General features: G+C 39.0%; 1 protein-coding gene across 5 annotated transcripts in view; it reads left to right on the top strand.

The window, feature by feature from the left end:
* The window catches only part of ints13 (integrator complex subunit 13), an 86,630-nt gene extending 61,567 nt beyond the window's left edge, over nucleotides 1-25,063 (top strand). For 3 of the 5 annotated variants that reach the window (XM_059987727.1, XM_059987725.1, XM_059987726.1), the window contains 5 exons: nucleotides 16,292-16,522; nucleotides 20,631-20,770; nucleotides 22,748-22,912; nucleotides 24,068-24,203; nucleotides 24,762-25,063. In XM_059987727.1, coding sequence (XP_059843710.1) covers nucleotides 16,292-16,522; nucleotides 20,631-20,770; nucleotides 22,748-22,912; nucleotides 24,068-24,203; nucleotides 24,762-24,801 — 712 coding nt within the window. In that variant the 3' untranslated portion in view covers nucleotides 24,802-25,063. The remainder of the gene's footprint in view (nucleotides 1-16,291; nucleotides 16,523-20,630; nucleotides 20,771-22,747; nucleotides 22,913-24,067; nucleotides 24,204-24,761) is intronic. The other 2 variants (XM_059987729.1, XM_059987728.1) reach the window with 1 other exon arrangement.
* Nucleotides 25,064-26,616: the final 1,553 nt, after the last annotated feature.

Genomic DNA, 26,616 nt, shown 5'->3' with positions numbered 1-26,616 from the left:
AAACTGAAACAGAAGAAAGCAACTACTTCGAAGACTGCGCAAATCGGCGGGGAAAAAGGCCTAACCGTCTCGGCGAAGCCTCGGACTCAAGTTGGATCATCTCCCGGCGAAGTGCATGGCACTTCCGATGATGCGGAAAGGAAGTTGCAGCAATGTTGGCAGTCTCCAAGAAGAAACGGCAAGAACAACGCATGCGCAAAAGTATGCCTGAACAGATATTCGCAAAACTATAAATCCCAACTGTGGCTGGAAGTGGATCGGAAGTAGAAACAGACTCTTTGGTAAATTCAGAGGAAGAAGAAGAGGAAAAGAAGGAAGAGATTAAAGGAGACATAAAAGATATCCTGATATATATGACGAATGAATTAAAAGCTATAAGAACAGATATGATGAATGAATTAAAAGCTATAAGAACAGATATGAAGAATGAATTTAAAGCTGTAAGAACAGATATAAGAAGGATGCAGAATACACTTGATAATGGAAAAACAAAAAGATGGATAATAAAGTTAAAGAGATGGAAGTAAAAGTGGAAGAAAACACTGAAAAAATAGACAAGATAGAAGTGAATAATCTTGCCTGGACAATAGAAAGAAAACGGATGTTGGAAAAAATGGATGCGCTTGAGAACTCTAGTAGACGGAATAATATTAAAATTGTTGGTCTTATGGAAGGTACAGAGGGAGAAAATCCAATAAAATTCTTTCAAGAATGGATTCCGAAAATTTTGGAAATGAAAAAAGGAAGTCAAGTAATTGAAATTGAAAGAGCACATAGAGCATTAAGACCAAGATCTCAACAAGATCAAAATCCAAGATCAATTTTGATAAAATGTTTAAGGTACCAAGATAAAGAAATGATCCTGAAGGCAGCTACTCAGGGTGCTAAAAATAGAAATGGGCCATTGATAATAGAAGGGAAAAGAGTTTTTTTTTATCCAGACATAAGTTACGATCTTCCGAACAGGTGGAAGGAATTTAATCCAGTGAAAAGATCTTTATGGGAAAAGGGCTATAAATTTTTATTGAGCCACCCAGCAAAATTGATAATTTTCCTGAATAATGGAGAAAGAAGTTTCTTCGTTGACTACCGAAAAGCGGAGAAATTTGTACAAGAATTACCTGATGTCCATGAAGAGGAGTAAAGAATTATAGAAATGAAATGGACTAATGATGAAGACTGAAACAAGGTTGGACTTGATGGACATTTATAAGGGAAAAAAATAGTCGAGTATTAATTGGGAGTAGAGACATTAATTATTTGTTTTTTTTCTTCACTAATATATTTTCTTTTTTTTTGCGGGGGAGCTGGAGGAGCTCCTGATCGATGGCTTCGAGTTTCACGTGTACAATCATGGCGATTGCCATGACCCGTAAAAATGGGGGGGGGGGGGGTAATGTTGTGTTCTTTTTATTCGCAACATTAGAGGGGGGGTATTTTGTTTTTTTCTTATATATTAGTTATCTTTCTTCTATTTTTCTTCTTTTTTGCCTGGATGGTTGGGGAGAGACTCATAGCAACATGGAGAATTTTAAAGAGTTCCCAAGGTACTATGAATGATTAATTTACTTAATTTATTAAGTTTTAATGTTAAGGGAATTAATGGACCTGTGAAAAGAAAAAGAGTTTTAACATATATTAAGAAAATGAAAGGAGATATAGCTTTTTTACAAGAAACACTTTTAACAGAAACAGAACATAAGAAATTAAAGAGAGATTGGGTTGGAAATGTTATTGCAGCTTCATTTAATTCAAAATCGAGAGGAGTTGCAATTTTGGTTAATAAATCTTTACCAATCAAAATACAAAATGTAATAATTGATTCTGGGGGGAGATATGTGATTATACATTGTCAAATTTTTTCAGAATTATGGACTTTTATGAACATTTATGCACGAAATGAAAATGATGCAAAATTCATACAAGAAGTTTTTTTGAAATTGGCTGATGCACATGATAAAATATTAATAGGTGGAGATTTTAATTCTTGTTTAGATCCAGTTTTAGATAAGTCAACTAAAGTTGCTACAAAATCAAAAGTAACAAAATTAACTTTATCATTAATGAAAGATTTAAACCTGATTGATATATGGAGAAAAATTAATCCAAGAGAAAGAGGTTATTCATTTTATTCAAATAGACATAAAAACTTACTCAAGGATTGACTTTTTTTTATTATCAAAAAATATTCAAGGTAGAGTGAAAAGTGTGGAATATAAAGCAAGAATACTGTCAGATCATTCCCCCTTGATAATGACAATGATAATGATGGATAAGGAGGAATCGATCCATAGATGGAGATTTAATTCAATTCTATTAAAACGTCAAGATTTTTGTGATTTTATGAAAAAAACATTCAATTTTTTTTGGATATAAATCTACATTCAGTTGAGGATAAAATTGTATTATGGGAAGCGATGAAAGCATATTTAAGGGGTCAGATTATAAGTTAGACATCTAAAATTAAGAAGGAATACACAGCAGAAATAGATCAATTGGAAAAAGATATCATAAAGTTAGAAAAAGAATCTCAAAGATATATGACAGAAGAAAAACGAAGATAACTTGTTAATAAAAAAATTACAATATAATACACTTCAGACATACCATACAGAAAAAGTAATTATGAGAACTAAACAGAAATATTACGAATTAGGTGAAAGATCACATAAAATTCTTGCTTGGCAGTTTGAAACAGAACAGGTTTCTAAAACAATAAATGCAATTAGAACAAGTGTAAATAAGGTTACTTATACGCCTTTAGAAATTAATGAAACTTTTAAAAATTTTACACTGAACTATATCAATCAGAATCAAAGAATAAGATTGCTGAGATAAATTTTTATCACAAATAACTTTTCCAAAATTAAATTTGGAAGAACAGAAAGGATTAGATTTGCCTTTTACATTAAAAGAGGTTGAAGAAGCTTTAGGATCACTTCAGAGTAATAAATCTCCAGGAGAAGATGGTTTTCCTCCTGAGTTTTATAAAGAATTTAAAGATTTATTAATTCCTCCTTTTATGGAATTAATACACCAAGTGGAAAGAATGCACAAACTCCCACAATCTTTTTTAACAGCAATCATAACTGTATTGCCAAAAAAAGATAGAGATCCTTTAAAACTAACATCATATAGGCCTATTTCTTTGTTGAATACAGATTATAAAATACTAGTAAAAATTTTATCTAATAGAATATCTAAATATTTGCCAAAATTAATACATATGGATCAAACAAGTTTTATTAAAAATAGACAATCAATAGATAATATAACCCAGTTACTTAGTATAATTCATTTGGCACAAAAAAGAGAGGAAATGAGTGTGGCAGTTGCTTTGCAGAAAAAGCATTTGATAGATTGGAATGGGATTTTTTATTTAAGGTATTGGAAAAATATGAGTTAGGAAAATCTTTTATACAATGGATTAAAATTTTAAATACTAATCCTCAAGCTGAAGTAGTTACAAATGGTCAGATTTCAACATCATTTTGCTTAACAAGGTCAACTAGACAAGGCTGCCCGTTATCACCTGCTTTATTTGTATTGGCAATAAAACCATTAGCTGAATTAATTAGAACAGATTCAGATATTGGGGGCTTTAGAGTTAATCAAGAAGAATATAAGATTAATTTATTTGCTGATGATGTTTTGATTTATTTAACAAACCCATTGCAATCTTTGCAAAGATTATCTTTTAGATTGGAAGAATATGGGAAAGTATCAGGCTATCAGGTAAATTGGGATACAAGTGAAATTTTACCCCTTACCAAAGGAAATTATAATCAATGTCAATTAGCAACTCAATTTCGATGGTCAATAAATGGGATAAAATATTTAGGTATTAGAGTTGATAATGATGTAAAAAATTTATATAAACAAAATTATTTGCCATTATTAAAAAAAATAAAAGGATCTTGATAAATGGATGATGTTACCAATAACATTAATAGGTAGAGTTAATGCTGTAAAAATGAATATATTTCCTAGATTGCAATATTTATTTCAAACTTTACCAATACAATTACCTCAGAAGTTTTTTCAAGAACTGAATAAATATGTAAGGAAATTTCTTTGGAAAGGAAAGATGTCAAGAATATCATTGGAAAAATTGACATGTAAATTTGATTTAGGAAGGTTACAGCTTCCAAATTTTAAGAATTATTATAAAGCAAATCAACTTAGATTTATTGCGTCTTTTTTTGATGAAGAAAAACCAGCATGGATTAGAATAGAATTAGATAAGATAGGAGAAAATATACCAGAAGATTTTATATATAAATGGGAATCCAAATGGATACGGAAAAAAAAGAATCTCCTATATTAAGACATTTGATTGATTTATGGAATAAGGTAAATATGGACGATGAGATAAAGAAATCTTTATTAGCAAAAAGAACTTTAATTCAAAATAGGCTTATTCCTTTTACAATGGATAATAGACTTTTACATAATTAGTTCCAAAAGGGGATTAAATATATAGGTGATTGTTTTGAAGGAGGTATATTGATGTCATTTGATCAATTAAAAAATAAATATAAAATATCAAATAACACTCTTTTCTGTTATTTTCAATTAAAAGCCTATTTACAAGAAAAGTTGGGACAAACAATGTTGATGCCAAAACCTAGTGAAATAGAAATATTAATCCAGAAAGGAAAAATTAAAAAAATTACATCTTGTAAGTATAATTTGATTCAAAAGCAGACAATTAAATTAGGAATTCATAAATCAAGACGAAAATGGGAATCTGATTTGAATGTTAAAATTGATGGAAAAAACTGGTCAAGATTATGTTCTGATAGTATGAGAAATACAATAAATGTTTGACTTAGATTAATACAATATAATTTTTTACATCAATTATATATAACACCACAGAAAATAAATAGATTAAATTCAAATATGTCTGACAAATGTTTTCGATGTAATCAAGAAATTGGTACTTTTTTACATTCTACTTGGTCTTGTTTTAAAATTCAGCCATTTTGGATAAACTTAAGACTTTTATTGGAACAAATTATTGGAGTACAACTCACACATAGTCCATTATTATTTTTATTAGGAGGTATTGAAGGGACAATAACGAAACTTAAATTGAATAAGTATCAGAAAAAATTTATAAAAATTGCATTGGCAGTAGCCAAAAAAGTTATCGCAGTTACTTGGAAATCTGATTTATATTTAACTATGGATTGTTGGAATAATGAAATACATAGTTGTATTCCACTTGAAAAAATTACGTATAATCTAAGAAATGAATGATATATTTTCAAAAATTTGGTTCCCATACTTACAAAAAATAGGATTAAATACATAGGTCCTTTGAAGATAAAATTATAGCAATTGGGGAAAGTAAAACTAAGTATCAAAATTATTTTGAACTCCATGGAGCATGTGGGGATCCTCTGATATCCAGGTAATCCTTCTCTTGTTTCCTTTTTTTCTTTCTTTAGATAAGGGTTAAGGGGGGGGGTCAATATTATTTTTCTTACTATTTTATTACCACATTTATTCTTTGTAATTTCTAAAATTTAATAAATAAATATTTTTAAAAAAGGATGAAAGGGCTGTGTGTCTTCAGAATGACAACGAAAGGCACAAGAGTGGCAGATCAATCAGAAATGTTACCATCAGAAGTGTCCTTCATTAAACGAGAAGGAGTTATATTTCCCTTGCTACGCGTCTTTCTTCTTTAATAAACTGAGTTTTTCTTCTTCAATTTCCAAAGCAAAGTGATAGCAATAGCATTCAGGAAAATTTAATGTTCATTCCGGTCACATCAGACTGCACTACCTTTTTCTCAAAGGGTGCCCCAACAGGTCACCCGGTTGTCTAGTAGACTACAAATCTCTTGGTTCATCCATGGCTTTTGGTTTGGGTATGTCTGGTATGTTCTCAAAGGCACACACTCATCCACACAGGGCTTTAGATAAATCCCTGAATATTTTTCAGTTCATCAACTTAAGACAGCACTCTTCCACCTCCCTTGACCATATCTTCCTGGTCCTCAAGAAGGTGATGCAGCCTTTAGTCTCTACCTAATATAAGCCAGAAGTAGAAGCACAGCCAAATGATCAGATTTTCTGAAGTGTGGGTGTGGGTGTGGGGTGGCATGGCATGGTAAGCATTCGTGATGGTGGTATAACTGTGGTCAAATCTGTTGAGTTCTCTGGTTCTACAGGTGATTTATTGGTGATTGTTGTTCAGAGACTTCTTCAAGCTGATTCAAATCCCCTGCAATGACAGGGAAGGCATCTGGGTGTGTTGTTTGTGCCTGCTGATCACAGAGCTCAATTCTCTAGTGCCTACCTGATGTTGGCCTGAGCTGGAATGTACAACACTACCAGGATGATGGCAGAAATCTCCTGCAGCAGATAAAATGGACATTTGATTGCTAAATGTTCCAGTTCGAATGAGCAGAATTAAGACAGAACTGCCACGTCTGTGTACCACAATGAGTTACTCATAAAATATACTGCACCTCCTTTATGTTTAAAAGATTGAACTCTCCTGTCTTTGCTGAGAATGTTGAAGCCATGAGGCTACCATGCTGTATGTGAAATAAATCAAATTTCCGTGAAGCAAAGTATATAACAGTCCCTGATGCCCCTCTGGTGTGTCAGTCTTGCTCTAAGGTCTTCAGTTTTATTTTTCAGAGATTGCATATTTGCCAGCAGTATAGTCAGGAAAGGGAGTCCATTCTAGAGACTACGTTTGCCAGCAGGATAGCCGGGAGTGGGAATCCAAGACCTCCGCATTTCAATTGTACCAGGAGCAAAATAGACCAGCTAGTTGAATGGTGTTGCAGCAGCAACTTTGCACTCAATGTCCGTAAGACCAAAGAGCTGATCGTAGTGGGATCAGAAGTAGAGAGTTAGCAATTTCAAGTTCCTAGGTGTTAAGATCTCTGAGGACCTAACCTGGTCCCAACATATTGACATAGCTATAAAGAAGACAAGACAGCAGCAATATTTCATTAGGGGTTTAAAGAGTTTTGGTATGTTACCTAAAACACTCACAAATTTTTACAGATGTACCATAAGAAGCACTCTTAACTGGCTGCTTCGCCATCTGCTACGGCACAGAATCAAAGAAAGCTGCAGAGAGTTGTAAAATTGGCCAGTTCCATCATGGGCGCTAGCCTCCGTTGTATCCATAGAAACATAGAAAATAGGTGCAGGAGTGCACCATTTGGCCCTTCGAGCCTGCACCGCCATTGAGTATGATCATGGCTGATCATCCAACTCAGAACCCTGTACCTGCTTTCTCTCCATACCCCCTGATCCCTTTAGCCTCAAGGGCCATATCTAACTTCCTCTTAAATATGGCTAATGAACCGGCCTCAACTGTTTCCTGTGGCAGAGAATTCCACAGATTCACCACTCTCTGTGTGAAGAAGTTTTTCCTCATCTCAGTCCTAAAAGGCTTCCCCTTTATCCTTAAACTGTGACCCCTCTGGACTTCCCCAACATCAGAAACAATCTTCCTGCATTTAGCCTGTCCAATCCCTTTAGAATTTTATACGTTTCAAAGCCTGTCCAATCCCTTTAGAATTTTATACGTTTCAAGAAGTGGTGCCTCAAAAAGGCAGCTTCCATCACTAAGGGCCCCCACTACCCAGAACATGACCGCTTCTCATTACCACCAGGAAGAAGGTACAGAAGCCTGAAGGCATACACTCAGCGTTTAAAGAACAGTTTCTTCTCCTCTGCCCTCTGATTTCTGAATGGACATTGAACCTATGAACATTTCCTCACTATTTTTTTATTTCTGTTTTTGCACTGCTTATTTAATTTAACTATTTAATTAATATATTTACTGTAATTCAGCTTTTTTTCTACATTATCATGTATTGCGTTGTGCTGCTGCTGCCAAGTTAACAAATTTCACAATGTATGTTAGTAATAAAGCTGATTCTGCTTCTGAGACTGGCGTGCCTTCTGTGCTTGTGTTTCCTTAAAGGGCATCTGCACTTGTGACCCAGTCTGCAGATGCGATCTGCTGATAGAGTATTGATAGATTCTTTAAAATGTTTTAAAATGATGCTGCTTACTGGACGATCCATAGCTGTGACTGTGGATTTCAGTTGTAGTAGTCCTAAATGGGAGAATTTGATGGAGTGCAGTGCATGCAGAGAGTCACCATGTGTCTCTGCCACCTTGGCATCTGCTAGCATCAATTTTAATTGCTGTATATATTTATTTGTATTTGGAATTTGCTGTGGTGTGTTGGCATGACATGCAACAAAAAACAACTTTCAACCATTGTAGAATAATTATATAAAAATAAGCTTGGAGGTTAAAGTGCAGATATGGAATAAAATGTGCATAAACTCATAAAGACCATTGTGTATTTCCAAAATAAACAGCAGTATTAAAGTGGGCTAGTGTTTACAGTTCAGTGATGGGGTAGTAGATGATCAAGTTAACTGCCTAATGGTGTGAACTTTTTATTTTAATAGCCCTATAGTGTTTTCTAGAAGGGAGCTTTTGCTGGGTGGATAGTGTCCATAATGCTTTAGCTTGCTTGATTCTTTGTCCTGGACACATACAAGTCCTGCAGTGATGATAGGCTACAGCTAGTGACCTTTCCAGCTGATCTGACAGTTTGTTGTAATTTTTGTATGCTGGGAGAGGATGCTGCACCAAACTAGGCAGTATTAGTTGATGTGAGGATGCTCTCTATGATGGCCATGTAGAATTGCATCAGTATATTCTGGGGAAGATGGAATTTTACCAACTGCTGCAAGAAGTACATCCTCTGCCGTGCCTTTTTGTTATTGAAAGAGATAAAGTTCTCCCATGAGAGAGAAATCATGATGCCCAGGAACCTGAATGCTGGAGCAGTTGTTGATAATAGTGGATGAAAAGGAGACTAACTTCAAGAGAATAAATATATACATCTCCATGGTTTTGAGGGCATTTATCTCAAAGTTGTTGAGATTGCACAGGGCACTAGCCTGTATAATTCCTGGTGGTACTAGGATTCATCTGCTCTAGTGATTAGTCTAATAACAGTAGTGTCCTCCACACTCCTGGGTGTTGTTGTACAGAGAACGTAAGAGAGGGGAATGAGTGTTAACTGAGTCAAATGTGGAGATGTTCTTACCTAGTCTCATATACTGCCTCCTGTCACAAAATAAGTTTGTGATCCAGCTACAGATGGAACCATGAGCTTGAAAGCTGCACTTCCCATCAGTTGATGCTGCATATATTAAATGACAAAAGAGTTGGTGGGAGTAAATAAAAACAGGAAAGGCTTAGCAGGCTGTAATTATTTAAATACCTTACACCATCATCCCATTTCCCATTTCATTTCTCCTCTGATTCTACTGCCTTCTTCTCTCATCTTTCCATCTTACTTAAAAAAATTTAACTATATCCAATTTCATTGCTTTTTGAAACACTCATTCTGTTTCTCTCCCAGTGCTTGCAGAGCCTACAAGTTTTTTTCTGAACTTTCTGTAGTTGTGGAAGTAACAGAAGTACGGGAGTTTTCAGTGTGTTCCTGCCCTCCCCCCATCCATGGCAATTAACCCTTTTTGTGCTAATTATACCATTTTGTTCCACACTTTTGATATATGTTTCAGTGATTTCAGTTCCTTTTTGCTTATCTACCATCCATCTGAGAGGCAAATTGTCTTCATTTCAAGTCGGTCAGTATTTGTGCCATTTTAATGTTCAGAGGTTCAAAGGTTCAATTTGATGTTAGAGAAATGTATACAATATATATCCTGAAATGCTTTTTCTTCACAACCATCTACGAAAACAGAGAAATGCCCCAAAGAATGAACGACAGTTTAATGTTAGAACCCCAAAGTCCCCCAGCTCCTCTCCCTCCCATATGTAAGCGGCAGCAAGCAACAATCCCCCACTCCCCCCACCGGTAAAAGAAAAGCACCAGCACCCGCCACTGAGCACTCAAGAGAGAGCAAAACAATAGCAAAGATACAGACTTGCAGTTACCCCAAAGACTTTGCGTTTCACCCAATATAGGAAATACCACTCTGTGTGTGTGTGTGGGTGTCTCCCTGTCTCTCTCCCCCCCCCCTCCCCCATCCTCGCTCTCTCCCTCCCTCCTCCCCCCTCCCTAATATGGGAGAAGGAGGTGTCTCTCTTTTCCCAGCAAGTAGGAAGACATACCAAACAACTCGCTGGTTTACGATGTTAAAAGTCCATTATGTCACTTTTTCCGCGCTCTGTGCCTAAAAATCGCAAAGATCTCTGGTCTCCACACATGTACAATAGTTGTAGATATCCCAACTCCCCCAACACACGGGTCTCCTGCCGTGACACTGACTTTTGATCCGCCCATCTCCAGAGCCCCGAGATCCTAGTCTTCCAAATCTGAGCCCTCGGCATGCAGAACAACGGCCGGTTGTGAAACTCTGAGAGCAAGTCCCATTCCCGCAAAGAACTGAAGTCAGCGTGTAACTCCAGGTCAGTGTCTTCAAAAGAACCCTGAAAGAGGAAAATAAAGATATTAAAGATGGAAATAGAGCTGTTTCCGAAGATGCAAGCAAAGCAGTCGCTGTTTAGGGCCATAATGTTGATGGCATTATGACAGGAAATATGGTAACAACCTATTTTTGAGTCAAACTAAAATTTAAAATGGTTACTCTTGACTCTTCTGATGAATATCAGGAAGGAGTTGGAGAGCTTAGTAATATGGTATCATGTCAATGACAGTAAAGCAAAACAGCTGGTCAATGACTTCAGGATCAAGTTCTACATCAATGGCGTTAAGGTTGAGAGGTTCACGTTCCAAGAAATGAACATACCAATAGCCTGTCCAACTATGTTGATGTCATAGTTTAAAAAGAATAGCTCACCAATGACTCTAGTTTCTCAAGAGGCTAAAGAAATTTGGCATGTCCCCGTTGTCCTTTACTAATTTTCATAGAAAGCATCCTGTATGGATGCATCACGGCTTTGTATGGCAACCGCTCTGCATTACATTACATTACAGCACAGAAACAGGCCTTTTGGCCTTATTGGCTGTGCTGAACCATTTTTCTGCCTAGACCCACTGACCTGCACCTGGACCATATCCCTCCATACACCTCTCATCCATGTACCTGTCCCAAGTTTTTCTTAAATGTTTAAAGTGAGCCCACATTTATCACTTCATCTGGCAGCTCATTCCACACTCCCACCACTCTCTGTGTGAAGAAGCACCCCCCAATGTTCCCTTTAAACTTTTCCCCCTTCACCCTTAACCGACGTCCTCTGGTTTTTATCTCCCTTAGCCTCAGTGGAAAAAGCCTGCTTGCATTCACTCTATCTATACCCATCATAATTTTATATACCTCTATCAAGTCTCCCCTCATTCTTCTACGCTCCGGGGAATTCAACTTTTCTCTGTAACTCAGTTTCTCAAGTCCCCGCAACATCCTTGTAAACCACCTCTGCGCTCTTTCAATCTTATTAATATCCTTCCTGTAATTCAATGACCAAAACTGTACTCAATACTCCAAATTTGGCCTCACCAATGCCTTATACAACCTCACCATAACATTCCAACTCTTATACTGAGTTCTTTGATTTATAAAGGCCAATGTACCAGAAGCTCTCTTTACTACCCTATCTACTTGTGACACCACTTTTAGGGAATTTTGTATCTGTATTCCTAGATCCCTCTGTTCTACTGCACTCTTCAGGGCCCTGCCATTTACCTTGTATGTTCTACCTTGGTTTTTCCTTCCAAAGTGCAATACCTCACATTTGTCTGTATTAAACTCCATCTGCCATTTTTCTGGCTGGTCCAGATCCCTCTGCAAGCTTTGAAAACCTTCTTCACTGTCCACTCCACCCCCAATCTTTGTATCATCAGCAAATTTGCTGATCCAATTTACCACATTATCATCCAGAGCATTGATATAGATGACAAATAACAATGGACCCAGCACTGATCCCTGTGGCATACCACTAGTCACAGGCCTTCACTCAGAGAAGCAGTCCTCCACTACCACTCTCTGACTTCTCCCATTGAGCCAATGTCTAATCCAATTTACTGCCTCACCATGTATACCTAGCAACTGACTCTTCCTGACTAACCTCCCATGTGAGACCTTGTCAAAGGCCTTACTGATGTCCACGTAGACAACATCTACTGCCTTCCCTTCATCCACTTTCCTGGTAACCTTCTTGAAAAACTCTAATAGATTTGTTGAACATGACCTACCATGCACAAAGCCATGTTGACTCTCCCTAATAGTTCCCCATCCATACCAATACTTGTAGATCCTATCTCTTAGTACTCCTTCCAAAAATTTACCTACTACTGACATCAAACTTACACCAGCCTATAATTTCCCGGATTACTTTTTGAGCCTTTTTTAAACAATGGAACAACATGAGCTATCCTCCAATCCTTCAGCACCTCACCCGTGGATAACGACACTTTAAATATATCTGCCAGGGCCCCTGCAATTTCAACACTGGTCTCCTTCAAGGTCCAAGGGAATACCCTGTCAGGTCCTGGAAATTTATCTGCTCTGAATTGCCTCAAGATAGCAAGCACCTCCTCCTCTTCAATCTGTATAGGTTCCATGACCTCACTACCTGTTTGCCGTATTTCCATTGACTCCATGCCAGTTTCCTTAGTAAATACAGACGCAAAAAACCCATTTAAGATCTCCCCCATTTCTTTTGGTTCCATACAAAGCCGACCACTCTGATCTTCAAGAGGACCAACTTTATCCCTTACTATCCTTTTGCTCTTAATATACCTGTAGAAGCTCTTTGGATTATCCTTCACCTTGACTGCCAAAGCTACCTGTGTCTTTTAGCCCTCCTGATTTCTTTCTTAAGTATTTTTTTGCACTTTTTATACTTTTTGTACCTTATTTGCTCCGTTTCTTATACATGTCATACATCTCTCTCTCTCTCCTTCTTTATCAGAGTTCCAATATTCTTATTCACTTTGCCTTTAATCCTGACAGGAACATACAAACTCTTCTCAAAATGTCTCCTTTGAAGGCCTCCCACTTACCAATGACATCCTTGCCAGAGAACAACCTGTCCCAATCCACGCTTTTTAATCCTTCCTCATTTCTTCAAATTTGGCCTTTTTCCAGTTTAGAACCTCAACCCGAGGACCAGATCTATCTTTATCCATGATCAAGTTGAAACTAATGGTGTTATGATCACTGGAACCAAAGTGTTCCCCAACACACACTTCCGTCACCAGTCCTAACTCGTTTCCTAATAGGAGACCTAATATTGCATCCTCTCTAGTCGGTACCTCTATGTATTGATTTAGAAAACTTTCCCAAAAACATTTTACAAACTCTAACCCGTCTAGACCTTTAACTGTATGGGAGTCCCAATCAATACATGGAAAATTAAAATCCCCTACTATCACAACTTTATGTTTCCTGCAGCTGTCTGCTATTGCTCTGCAGATTTGCTCCTCCAATTCTCGCTGACTATTGGGTGGTCTATAATACAACCCCATTAATGTGGTCATAACTTTCCTGTTTCTCAGCTCCACCCATATGGCCTCGGTAGACAAGCCCTCTAATTCGTCCTGCCTGAGCACTGCTGTAACATTTTCCCTGACTAGCAATGCCACCCCCCCCCCCCCCCCACCCAACCCTTCATCCCTCTGCCTCTATCACATCTGAAACAACAGAACCCCGGAACATTAAGCTGCCAGTCCTGCCCCTCCTGTAGCCAAGTTTCACAAATGGCTACAATGTCATAATTCCAAGTGTCAATTCACGCCCTCAGCTTGTCAGCCTTCCCCACAACACTCCTCGCATTGAAATAGACACACCTCAGAAGATTATTACTACCACTCACAACCCTTCTATTTGTGACTTTGCATGAAACTTTAACATCATTTATTTTCAGCCCCGCTCCACTATCTACTCTGGCACAGTGGTTCCCATCCCTCTGCAAGTCTAGTTTAAACCCCCCCCCGTCCTCAAAGCACTAACTAGCCTCCCTGAAAGGATATTGGTCCCCCTGTAGTTCAGGTGTAACCCATAGGTCCCAATGATCCCAAAATCTGAAACCCTGCCCCCTACAACAGTTCCTCAGCCACATGCTTATCCTATTCTTACCCTTACTAGCACGTGGCACAGGTAGCAATCCTGAGATTATCAACCTCAAGGTCCTGCTTTTTAACTTCCTACCAATCTCTCTATACTCACTCTTCAGGACCTCACTCTTCCTTCTTACATTATTGGTACCGATGTGTACCATGACATCTGGCTGCTCACCCTCCCATTTCAGAATGCTGTGCTGGCGATCAGAGACATCCCTGACCCTGACACCCGGGAGGCAACAAACCGTCCCCGTCGCAACCACAGAACCTCCTGTCTGTACCTCTAACTATCGAGTCCCCTATCACTACCGCTCTTCTCTTCTTCCCCCCTCCCTTCTGCACTGTAGAACCAAACTCAGTGCCAGAGATCCGGCTTCCGCAGCTTGTCCCAGGTAAGTCATCCCCCCAACAGTATCCAAATCGATATACTTGTTGAGGGGAATGGCCACAGGGGAGACCTGCTCTGCCTGCCCTTTCCTCTTCCCTCGCCTGACGGTAACCCAATTACCTGTGCACTGCTCCTTTGGCATAACTGCCTCCCTGTAGCTACTATCTATAAACTCCTCATTCTCCCGAATGATCTGGAGGTCATCCAGCTCCTGCTCCAGTTCCCTAATGCGGTTGGTTAGGAGCTACAGTTGGATGCACTGCTTGCAGTTGTCGTCAGGGAGACCTGACTTCCCACATCCTGCAAGAGGAGCATTCCAACATCCTGCCTGGCATTCTCTCTACTCTAAACAAACATAACAAAACTTACCGGAACCTACCCTCACCTCTGCCTGTTCACGCTGAAGCCTGTTGAGCCAAAGCCGTCTCACTTTGACTCAGTCCTCTCCGACGATGGCTGCTGTATAGGCGGTCTTTTTTTTAAACCTTTGGTGCGCTACATCACATGCCTGCGCAGTCTAGCCTCTTTTCCCCAATCAGTTTTTTAAAAAATGGCTTCTCTCCAAGATGCCTTTACTACTTCACTCTCCACCTCTTGCTTCAATTTAAACTGCAAAACAAAACTACAGAGAGTTGTGGACACAGCTTAGCTAAGCAGGAAAGCCAGTCTCCCCTCCATGCACTCTGTCTGTCTATACTACTTGTTGCATCAACAAACAGCCAGGATAATCAAAATATTCACCCGCATGGGACATTCTCTCCTCTACTCTTCCATTGAGTTAAAGATACAAAAGCCAGAAAGTGCATATCACCAGGCTCAAGGACAGCTTCTACCCTGTTATAATATTACTAAATAGTTCCCTACTATGATACATTGGACATTTGACCTCATAATCTACCTTGTTATGATCTTGCAATTATTGCTTGCCTGCATTACACTTTATTCTGTATTGCTATTGTTTTACTTTGTTGAACAAATGTACTATGTAGTGATCTCATCTTATGAACAGTATCCAAGACAAGCTCTTCAATGTATCTCAGTACATCAGACAATAATAGACAAATTCCAATTCCATTGAAACTGATTCTTTCATCAGACAAAAGTTGATGAAGAGAGATAGGTTTCATAAATAGAAACGATATTTTTCCAATATCTCCATTCTAATCAGGACTCAGAGTGTTAACATAGGTGACATAAAAAACAGTTCATATTAAAGCCAGTGTACCCAAAGTATTGTTGAGGAAGAAATAGTTTTACGTCTCTGAACATTTACCACCGTTTCTGGAAAGCAGTAGTTCAAGGCAATACAGTGGTGCTAGAATTTTATCTATTTCTGCATAAGTACGACCTAAAATGTGATCAGATCTTCACATAAAGTTCTAAAACTAGATGGAGCACCCAATTAAGTAAATAGCACAAAAAAAAATCATAGTTATTTATATATTTATTGAGAAGAATGATCCAATGTTGCATGCTCTTGTTGGAAAAAGTATGTGAACCTTTGCTTTCAGTAATTGGTGTGGACCTCCACCCCCACCACCCCTTGTGCAGCAATAACTTCAATCAAACGTTTCCAGTACTGTTGATCAGTCCTGCACATCGGCTTAGAGGAATTTTAGGCCATTCCTCCTTATAAAACAGCTTCAGCTTTGAGATGTGGTGGGCTTCCAAACTGCCTGTTTCATTTTCTTCCACAACATTGCTATAGAATTAAGGTCAGGACTTTGACTTGGCCATTCCAAAACACAAATGTTCTTCTTTTTCAACCATTCGATTGTTGATTTACTCTTGCCTTTTGGATCATTGTCTTGTTGCATTGTCATGTATTCTGAACCCTTTCTCTTACAGGGATGAACAATACAGGGTAATGTGGAATGAGTTAGAAACCCTTGTAAGGGCACACTTAAATAACTCTGAGAAACATCAGCGTGTACTGGAATGCTTGCTGGCCTGTCGGAGCAAGCCTCCGGAAGAGGAGGAGCGCAAAAAGACTCGGAGGAAAAGAGAAGATAAAGAAGATAAATCTGAAAAATCAGCAAAGGAATACGAGTCTGACAAATCCTGGCAAGATTCTGAACGGTGAGTGCATTATCTAAATGAAGAGGCTATGGAAGTCAATAGAATGCTCTACTAAGAGGAGAAACAAATAATTTCTTGGTGCCCTATACAGTAAACGTAGGGCACTGAGAAGTGTGATAAAACAAAGGGATCTGGAAATGCAGGTACATATGTAATTCATAAAGAAAGCTTTTTTGGCACATTGGCCTTCATAAATTAAGGTATTGAGTGCAGGAGCTGGGATGTTATGCTGACATTGGTGAGGCGTAACTTAGAGTATTGTGTGCAATTTTGGTCACCTACCTACAGGGAAGATGTTCATAAGTTTGAAAGAGTGCAGAGAAAATTTACAAGGGTGTTGCTGGGCCTGGAGGACCTGCGTAATCAGGAAAGATGGAGTAGATTAGGACTGTATTCCTTAGAATGTAGAGGACTGAGAGAAGATTTTGGAGGTATACAAAATTAAGGTGTGTAAATAGGGTAAATGCAAACAGACTTTCTCCATTGAGGTTGGGTGGGATAACAGCCAGAGGTCATGGGTTAAGGGTGAAAGGTGAAAAGTTTAAAGGGAACATGAGGGGAAACTTCTTCACTCAGTGTACCATGAGAGTATGGAACGATCTGCCAACACAAGTGGTGCTTGCGAGCTCGATTAAACGTTTAAGAGAAGTTTGTATAGGTACATGGATGGTAGGGTTATCGAAGGCTAGGATCCTGGTGCAAGTCAATAGGAGTGGGGAATTTAAATAGTGTGTAACACTTACCCAACAGGCTGGTATATGTCTAGGGGAAAAGGAGATTCAGCCACTCACCAACCCCACCTCCCGTACACGCAGGTGCTGTGAGAATCAAGTTTATGCCGCGTGTACACACACAATATCAAACTCACACCAGATACCGTAATGGAATACACTTTAAAGATTTTACTAAAACTAAAAGAGTACTATGCAATACAGTACATATAAAGGAAAAGAAAATAAAGTAAAAGGCGCCAACTTATCAAAGTTCAGTCAGTTTAGTGTACATCGTTGGAGCTCAACCATCGAACCATTCGACCCCTCATCACTTTCCTCTGACCTCCATGTCCTTGCACCTGGGACCACCCCCGGTGGTCGACCGAGCAGTGCAGCGCACGTCCACCTTCCTCGGCATCTCCTTCCCACACCCCCTGAAAAGACCGCAAAACCCTCAAGCTCCCAGCCTCACAAGACAAAATAACATTCCCCATTGGTTAACAAATGAATACAATCCCCATATCAGCAAGTCCAAAGCTAAACAACTGCGAGAGAAAACACCTATCAAACATAAAAGCATTCCTACTCTAGAAAAACAAAGAAGCCATTTTGATTAACATACACAGTACATTGTACAGGTGTCTGGTGTCCACATGGACTAGATGGGCCAAATGGCCTACTTCTGTGCTCTACTTCTCATTGACTCTAAATTTGGGATTACTTTTATTTTAAAATACTCCTGTTCAATCTCTTTTTTTAAATAAAATGATTTGTTTTACATAACTTCCATTATATTGTAGACAAAAATATCTTTGAGTAGGTTATTTCATCCTGTTTAACCTTCCCAGTCATGTTGCCCAAAGGGGACTAGTTGGCAACTTAAAGTAAAAGCAGACAATTCTGGGAAAATTCAGCTGATCAGGGACTGTGTGTGAAGAGAAAAGATATGTTAATGTTTCAGACTGATGATTTTTTTTTTATTAAACTGGGAATGGTTAGAAATAAAGCGAATATGTTTTTGGGAGATAGGGGGAATGAGAGCTCAGGGCAGAGTAAACAAATTGGGTCGAGACCAAAATGTTTGAACAGTTGCAAATTGTGATTTCAAAATCAATCACTTCTAAGTGTCAGTACATTCAATGAAAGTTCTTAGTAATGTAATAACATTCCAATATGACTATTCAGAAGTTCCAAAGCTCAACAAACGGAACACCCAGGTTCATAGGAAAATAGGTTATACTGTATTGGCATATTTTTTTAAAGGAATTAATAGTGTGTGTCATATTAATAATATATATTATAATATTATACAGAATATATTAATATGAAATATATTAAATAATATTCAATAGCCCAGAAAATCTGCCAGTTCAAAGCCTCGAGTGTGTGGATATCACAGAATTTCCTTTTAAGTATTTTGGTGTTTTTATTCATTTCAGATAACACTTTTAGACTAGATTTTTACCCTTACCACTTTTAGAGTAGATTTATGTTCATTTAAGGTTGTATTTGTTAGAAAGAAAGATGCCTTTTTTTTTTGCATTTTTCTTACTTTTCAATGATAATTTTTCATGCTTTTTGCATGTTTTACTACCTGCCCCTATTCCTTGCAGAAGACAAAGTATTGATGTATGTGCAACACACACAAAATGCTGGTGGAACGCATCAGGCCAGGCAGCATTTATAGGAAGAAGTACAGTCGATGTTTCAGGCCGAAACCCTTCATCAGGACTCCTGACGAAGGGTCTCGGCCCAAAACATTGACTGTGCTTCTTCCTGTAGGTGCTGCCTGGCCTGCTGCGTTCCACCAGCATTTTCTGTGTGTTACTTGAATTTCCAGCATCTGCAGATTTCCTCGTGTTTGCGTTCTTGATGTATGTATGTATGTATGTCAGTATGCCAAATATATAGAGCACACATACCTATAATGCACCTTGCTCCAGTAAAAGATGCCTGGACAAGAACTGCAGAATGACTAGACCCTGCAATAGAAACATAGAAAACCTACAGCACAATACAGGCCCGTTACCTGCTCAATAGAGCATTGTTAAGATATGGTCATTCACAAGGAAATTAATACGTTCTAACTAAAGAATGAATAAGTAATCCAATATTTAAAGTAGATTAAATTACAGTAATATCATTGCTTCTGCTGTAAGCCGTTTGTTTCAGTGTTTCTGTTCACCTGTAAGGGTACAGCACTCTAAGGTACCTTGAGCTACATTAGAATATATCTGGAGTTGGAACAGAGGCTGTGCGACTACCTCTTCTTCAGAAACTAACAAAGCACACTCCGTTCCTACTTCCCTGAAGACTAATAGGAATTAACCACATAACGTGGAGCACAAGGGAAAATATTTTTGAGAATTTGAAATGGTGAAAAAGAACTTGTACTTGCTGCATTTTTTTTAAACTATCTGCTCCTTCATTCTTCGTATATAGTTCAAAAATAAACTTTATTCATGATAAATAAAAACAAAAGAAGAAACGGTTGTATATCTTCATGGTCAATGCATTCACTAGTGTTAATGTATATTTTAAAACCATAACACTAAACCCTTTATGCAGCCCCAAGGTGATAAACTGCTTTGTGTTTGAGGGGCATCCCTATACAACTCAGTCCCTTCACGTGCAGAAGCGAAAGGAGCCTAGACTGTGGTCCTTTCCTACACAGCCTTTGCATTGGCTGCACTGAGCTTCAGTGCATCTCTCAGCACACACTCTGTAGCCTGGAAAGTGCCTGTTGGCAACATTCTCTGACAGATACCTTGCTGTGCCCCATTTTGGCCCCATCTCTCTTATTTGTTCCCGTATGCTTGGGATCAGGACAAGTATATAGTCTCTGTTAAAGTAATGCCTAGTATTAGGTCAAGCTTGCTACTCTGAGAAACATTTTAGGTCACCATTACCTAAGTAGCAGATTAATAATCCAGAAACTAAGATTAAACTCCAATTGATGGTTTTGAAATGATAATTTGTAAAAATGTGTCAAAAAAGAGGTCCGAGAAAGTTGATGTTTTGTTGTAAACACAAAGAATATATGGATAGCATTTTGGGAAAAATACTATGCCTGCATGTGTCAGGACTCTTATACCATGTGGTTATAGTCTTACAGGAGTGAGGAGCATTAAATAAATTTTGTCCAAATCTCAAAAACATATTGTCATCTGCCAGCTTCTGTTCAATCCTTAGCAATGTCATTGTTAGGATTTGACCTATTTCTCCTCCATTGTAACATACAGGTTCTCTGATTCTACACCTGTTTAGTGTACATTTACCGCAATTTCACATTGACAGGAGCGAATTGTGTTAACATTCACAGCAAAATGTGAACGGTAACACAATTTAATCTTATCTGTACACTATTTAATGAAAGTTTGAATTTATTTGTAAAGACAAAAGGGAGCACTGGAACGAGAAAAAGATGAAGTGGCTGAAGCTGAGATAATCAAAGACTCTCCTGACTCCCCTGAACCACTGAACAAAAAACCACGGGTTAGCGTAGGAGAAACACAGCCTGTAGAGAAGGTTAAAGGTGAGTTGACTTCATATTTAAAGCAGGTACTTAATATGTCATTTAAGTGTGACATCACAGTGGATTCCAGTTGATTGGACCATTGTTAATCGGGGGCAGCCACTTCTTTGGGGCAACTATTAAGGAACAGAAACTAATGAAAAAAATAGCCAGGATTCCCTTTGTTTATTTGGGACACCATGATGCTCAATTAGGATAGGAGACAGATACTGAACAGTTTCTAACTGGCGTCAGTCACTTGCACTTATGTGATCGTTAGACACTACACTGTACTTGATACGAAAAATAGTGTAAGTTTGTGTTCAAAAAGCAGTGATTTTTACTCACCACGATTTCAAGCATTCAGGTTTGGAGGTGCGAGAGATGGCAGGAGTGAAATTGAAATGATTTCATTACTTCAAGTTAGGAACTATGAATAATTTAAAGATATAATCAGTTTGAATATTACAATGAAAATTAAGATTTGGAGGATGCATTTGTTGAAAACATTGTATGAAGGCATTCCATTATCTGCACTTGGTGCCTGCATTGATTTTGGTCATTTACTGTCAATCAAAAGATCGTGGCAGCATACAATTCCTCTGTCCATAACTATTAAGAACTAATATAGTTTTACAGTATTATAGTGTATTGTTCTGTATTTCATTTAAATACATAATTTGTTGACTCAATTAAAACTGATTTGTTTCTTATTCTTTTTAACTATTTCCATGAAACTTTGGCTAATTGGGCAGCTACTTAATTGGGCCAAGATGTACTGGTCCTGATTTGTCCCAATTAACCAGAATCCACTGTATATAAAAATGCATTATAAAGTTATAGGTAGATAGATAGATACTTTATTGATCCCAAAGGAAATTACAGTGTCACAGTAGCATTACAAATGCCCAGATATGCAAAATTACAAATATTAGAAGAGAAGTAAGAAAGAATGAAAAATGTTACTTCAAACAGCAGGGTCATCACTTCTCCAGCTATAGGTCAACTCATTACAGAGCCTAAAGGCTGAGAGCAAGAATGACCTCATATAGCGCTCTTTGGAGCAGTGCAGTTGTCTTAGTCTATTACTAAAAGTGTTCCTCTGTTCAGCCAAGGTGGCATGTAGAGAGTGAGAAACATTGTCCAGAATTGCCAGGACTTTCCATAGGGTCCTTTGTTCTACCACAGCCTCCAGTGTGTCCAGATTGACTCCTATAACAGAGCCAGGCTTTCTGATCAGTTTATTGAGCCTGTTAGCATCACCCATGTTGATGCCATTGCCCCAGCACATCACCACCTAGAAGATTGTATTGGAGACAACAGACTGGTAGAACATGTGAAGAAGAGGTCTACATACTCCAAAGGACCTCAGTCTCCTCAGGAAGTAGACGTAACTCTGGCCCTTTCTGTACACAGCCTCTGGGTTGGTGCTCCACTCAAATCTGTCATCCAGGTGTACCCCCAGGTACTTGTAAATCCTCAGCATATCCATGTCCTCACCATCAATTGTAACAAGGAGCAGTGCAGGCTTAGTCTTCCTAAAGTGTATCACTATCTCCTTTGTCTTACTGATGTTGAGCTGCAGATGATTCCCTGTGGGGCCCCAGTGCTGCTTATAGCCATGCATAACACACAGCTCTGAAGCTGCGCAAACTGTGGTCCATTATCCAGGACTTATGGAAGTGCCATTCTACACTGAACAGAGCTTTGAGGGCTGTATGGTATTGAAGCCACTTGAGAAATCAAAAAAACATGACCCACACAGTGCCAAATGGGAGTAGGCTCTGTCCAGCAGGTAGATGACAGCATCGTTGACTCCAGTGCAGGGAAACTGCAGGGGATCAAGAGCTGATCTGACCAGGGGTCGGAAGTGAGCCAGGACCAGCCTCTCTAGGGTCTTCATGATGTATGAGGTCAGGGCCACTGGATGGTAGTCTTCCAAGACTTTTGGTTGTGGCCCTTCTTGAGTACTAGGTCCACACATGATGTTTTCCACAGTCGAGACCCTTTCCAGGCTGAGACTCGGGATTGAAAATGCTCTGGAGAACTCCACACAGCTGCTCAGCACACTCCTTCAGGACTTTGCAGTTCACACCATCTGGTCCCAATGCTTGGCCATGTCGGTGTTTCCCCAGAGTCCTTCTCACCTGCTCAGTAGTGAAGGTGAGTCCATGATGATTGGGGAGTTGGTGGAAAATGGGGGCTGGGGAGTGTGGATGAAGATCAGGATGATGGCAGTTAGTATGTGGCGGTGTGGATGGTAGGTGCAGAGCAAGGAGGGGATGTAGACAGTGGTAGCCTATGTTGTTCATCCTTGTGTAAAACTGGAGGGCGGAGAGGAGGCATTGCTGCTTAGGGAGTACTGGGCACCTTGGCACCTGGACTGGTGTGCTGAGGAGGGCAGTTGTCAAACCTGTTGAAGAATCGGTTTAACTCATTCATGGCTGCATTCTGAGGCTCAACAGCAAGGCTGGTTGTAGCCAGTGATGTTCTTTCTTCATGCCTGTCCACATCTCCCGTGTGCTTTTCTGCTCAAGCTTGTTCTCCAGCTCTGTCCTATATTCTTCTTTAGCCACCTTGATCTTCTCCTTTAGCTCCCTCTGCATATTTCATTTACTCCTTGTCTCCTGATCTAAGAGAAGAGCCTTTAGTTCACTGGAGACCCATGGTTTGCTGTTAGGGAAGCAGCGAACAGTCCTTGATAGTATAAAAATGTCCACACAGAAGCTGATGTAGCCAGTGATGCAATCAGTAAGTCCGTTAATGTCCTCCCCGTATGGTTCACAAAGCAAAGCATGTAAAGGTTTAGTCTACATGGAGCTTCAGGGAAGCACTGTAAAGACATTTTAGAGGAAGGGGATGTTTAAAATGGATCACAAGTGTAAATCGTCAATTTTCTTTACAAATATGTACTGGAATATATAATCCATAAAACATTGAAACTGATATTACAGAACTGCAAAATAGGAAGTTGGGTGTTAAGTAGGAAGTGCACAGATGCAAGAGCAGTGTATTAACTACATAGTTTCTGGTATTGTAATGTATTGAACAGAAATTGGGATGATGACCAATTCGTACAAGTGAATGGGTTACTGGCTCTCTTGCTGTTGTCTCTGTCTCTAATGTCATCTTTTGAGGGCAGAACAGTGGTGCAGTTGGAAGAGCAAAATACAACCCTCTCCTGATGGGAATATGCTGAAACTTAAAATTCTGAAATTACAGACAGATAAAAATCCACTGTGTTTGAGGGATGAGAGGGCTCATTTGTGTGCATTTGTCCTGCTTTAAATCTGTTCTTTCTGTCACAACAATCTCCAGGTCCAGTCTCTTTGCTCACTCTCTGGACAAATAGGATCAATACAGCAAATTCAAGAAAGCATCAGGAATTTGCTGGCCGTTTGAGTTCCATTAACAACAAAGCTGAATTGTACCAACATCTCAAGGAGGAAAACGGGTCAGTAGCATGTTCTATATTGCTTTAGAAATTTTGAGTTGCTCCTTGTATAGTTAAAAAAATAAGCTAAATAAGTTCTCAAAGACTTTTAAAGTTTTTTTTATATTAGTGTAACAAACTATATAGAGTCAACTCCAATAATTTACACCACTGTTCAAAAATGCAGTGGTTTGGCAACTGGATTTCCCATTCCCACACTCCCTTAGATCGCTGTTGTCCCTATACCCTTATTGCCTTTAAATTTGCTGGGGCTCCCTATTCCCACACTCCCTATAACCTCGCTGGGATCCCATTCCTGTGCTCTGTTTCATTACCATACTCCATTTAAATACCAGCTTCTTGGGAAAGTATGTTAGTATGTAAAACTTAAAAACTGATGAATTAGAAATTTGTAGTTTGTCAATAGGAATATAGCAATATATGGGAATCTGTTGGTCTGGCATTACCAAATCCCAAGTGTGCCAGATTATTAACTATTATAAAATATTGTATTCTGTAATATGAGCTCATTTCTTTGTGACATGGTGTCATTGTATTTTGCTCCTTTGTGTCTCATAGAATGGATACACACGAAAACGGTAAAGCCAGCAGGCAGTAAGGAGAAGCTTCAACCAAGCTGCTTCAAAAGTGCCTAGTCAGTTGGCATGCTATTTTTGTAATTTACAAACCTGAAGTATTTAAAGAAAATTGAGCATGACCTCCCAAAATGCATCTGTTGAGAGACTTGTGACAAACTGTATGAAATTTTCAAGCTGGATCAAGAAGTTTACTTAGTTGTCATTTTTTACTATGAAATTTGTCAACATTTTTAGACTTATTACATTGATTAAAAAATAAACATTATGCTTCTACACATTTAATTTTTCTGTTTGTTAGAATTGTTCTTGAGTATATTCTACAGTCACTCACTATATCTCATAAGGTAGTTTGCCGTTGTACTACATTTAACTTCCTGCTTTGTTACTGAAAGTAGTTCCCCAAATTTATCTTTGGTTTTGGGATTAACTGATGTACTTTCTGTCCATTTAGATGCTTTCTGATGATTCACAGCTTGTGAATAGTTTGGCTCCTTTAAAGGGTATTAATCTTGATGGAGCACTGGGGTCATGTGAAGGACAGTTGTTTAGCAGTCCTACAACCCATTGTCATCTTGTTTTGGCAATTCCTCAGGATGAAGAAGTAATTTGAGTCTGGTTTTGTGGGTTCTGGAGTGGCTGATGAGGTCAGTCTGGGAACTGCTGGCTCTTCCACAGTGGAACAGGAGATGGCTTTTGGAATGATTGAGTGAGTGGTTTACAAAGTGGTGAGCTCCTTCTGCTTATGCAGGACCCAAGTGTGCTCCCAGTGCGTGGCACTGAGGTTCTCAGTATCAACCTGAATAGAAACGTAGAAAATAGGTGCAGGAGTAGGACATTCAGCCCTTTGAGCCTGCACTGCCATTCAGTATGATCATGGCTGATCATCTACTATCAATACCCGGTTCCTGCCTTGTCCCCATATCCTTTGATTCCCCTATCCATAAGATACCTACCTAGCTCCTTCTTGAAAGCATCCAGAGAATTGGCCTCCACTGCCTTTCAAGGCAGTGCATTCCAGACCCCCACAACACTCTGGGAGAAGAAGTTTTTCCTTAACTCCGTCCTAAATGACCTCCCCCTTATTCTCAAACCATGCCTTCTGGTACTGAACTCTCCCAGCATCTGGAACATCTGTACCTGCTTTCTCTCTATACCCCCTGATCCCTTTAGCCACAAGGGCCATATCTAACTTCCTCTTAAATATAGCCAATGAACCGGCCTCAACTGTTTCCTGTGGCAGAGAATTCCACAGATTCACCATTCTCTGTGTGAAGAAGTTTTTCCTCATCTCGGTCCTAAAAGGCTTCCCCTTTATCCTTAAACTGTTACCCCTCATTCTGGACTTTCCCAACATCGGAAACAATCTTCCTGCGTCTAGCCTGTCCAATCCCTTTAGAATTTTATACGTTTCAATAAGATCCCCCCTCAATCTTCTAAATTCCAGCAAGTATAAGCCTAATCAATCCAGTCTTCCTTCATATGAAAATTCTGCCATCCCAGGAATCAATCTGGTGAACCTTCTTTGTACTCCCTCTATGGCAAGAATGTCTTTCCTCAGATTAGGGGACCAAAACTGCACTCAATATTCTAGGTGTGGTCTCACCAAGGCCTTGTACAACTGCAGTAGAACCTCCCTGCTCCTGTACTCAAATCCTTTTGCTATGAATGCCAACATACCAGTTGCCTTTTTCACCACCTGCTGTACCTGCATGCCCACCTTCAATGACTGGTGTACAATGACACCCAGGTCTCGGTGCATCTCCCCTTTTCCTAATCGGCCACCGTTCAGATAATAATCTGTTTTCCTGTTCTTGCAACCAAAATGGATAACCTCA

The sequence above is a fragment of the Hypanus sabinus genome, chromosome 13, assembly GCF_030144855.1.
Source record: "Hypanus sabinus isolate sHypSab1 chromosome 13, sHypSab1.hap1, whole genome shotgun sequence".
In the NCBI taxonomy this organism is placed as follows: domain Eukaryota; kingdom Metazoa; phylum Chordata; class Chondrichthyes; order Myliobatiformes; family Dasyatidae; genus Hypanus; species Hypanus sabinus.
The sequence above is the reverse complement of the archived record's forward strand: the minus strand, read 5'-3'. Positions and strand labels throughout refer to the sequence as shown.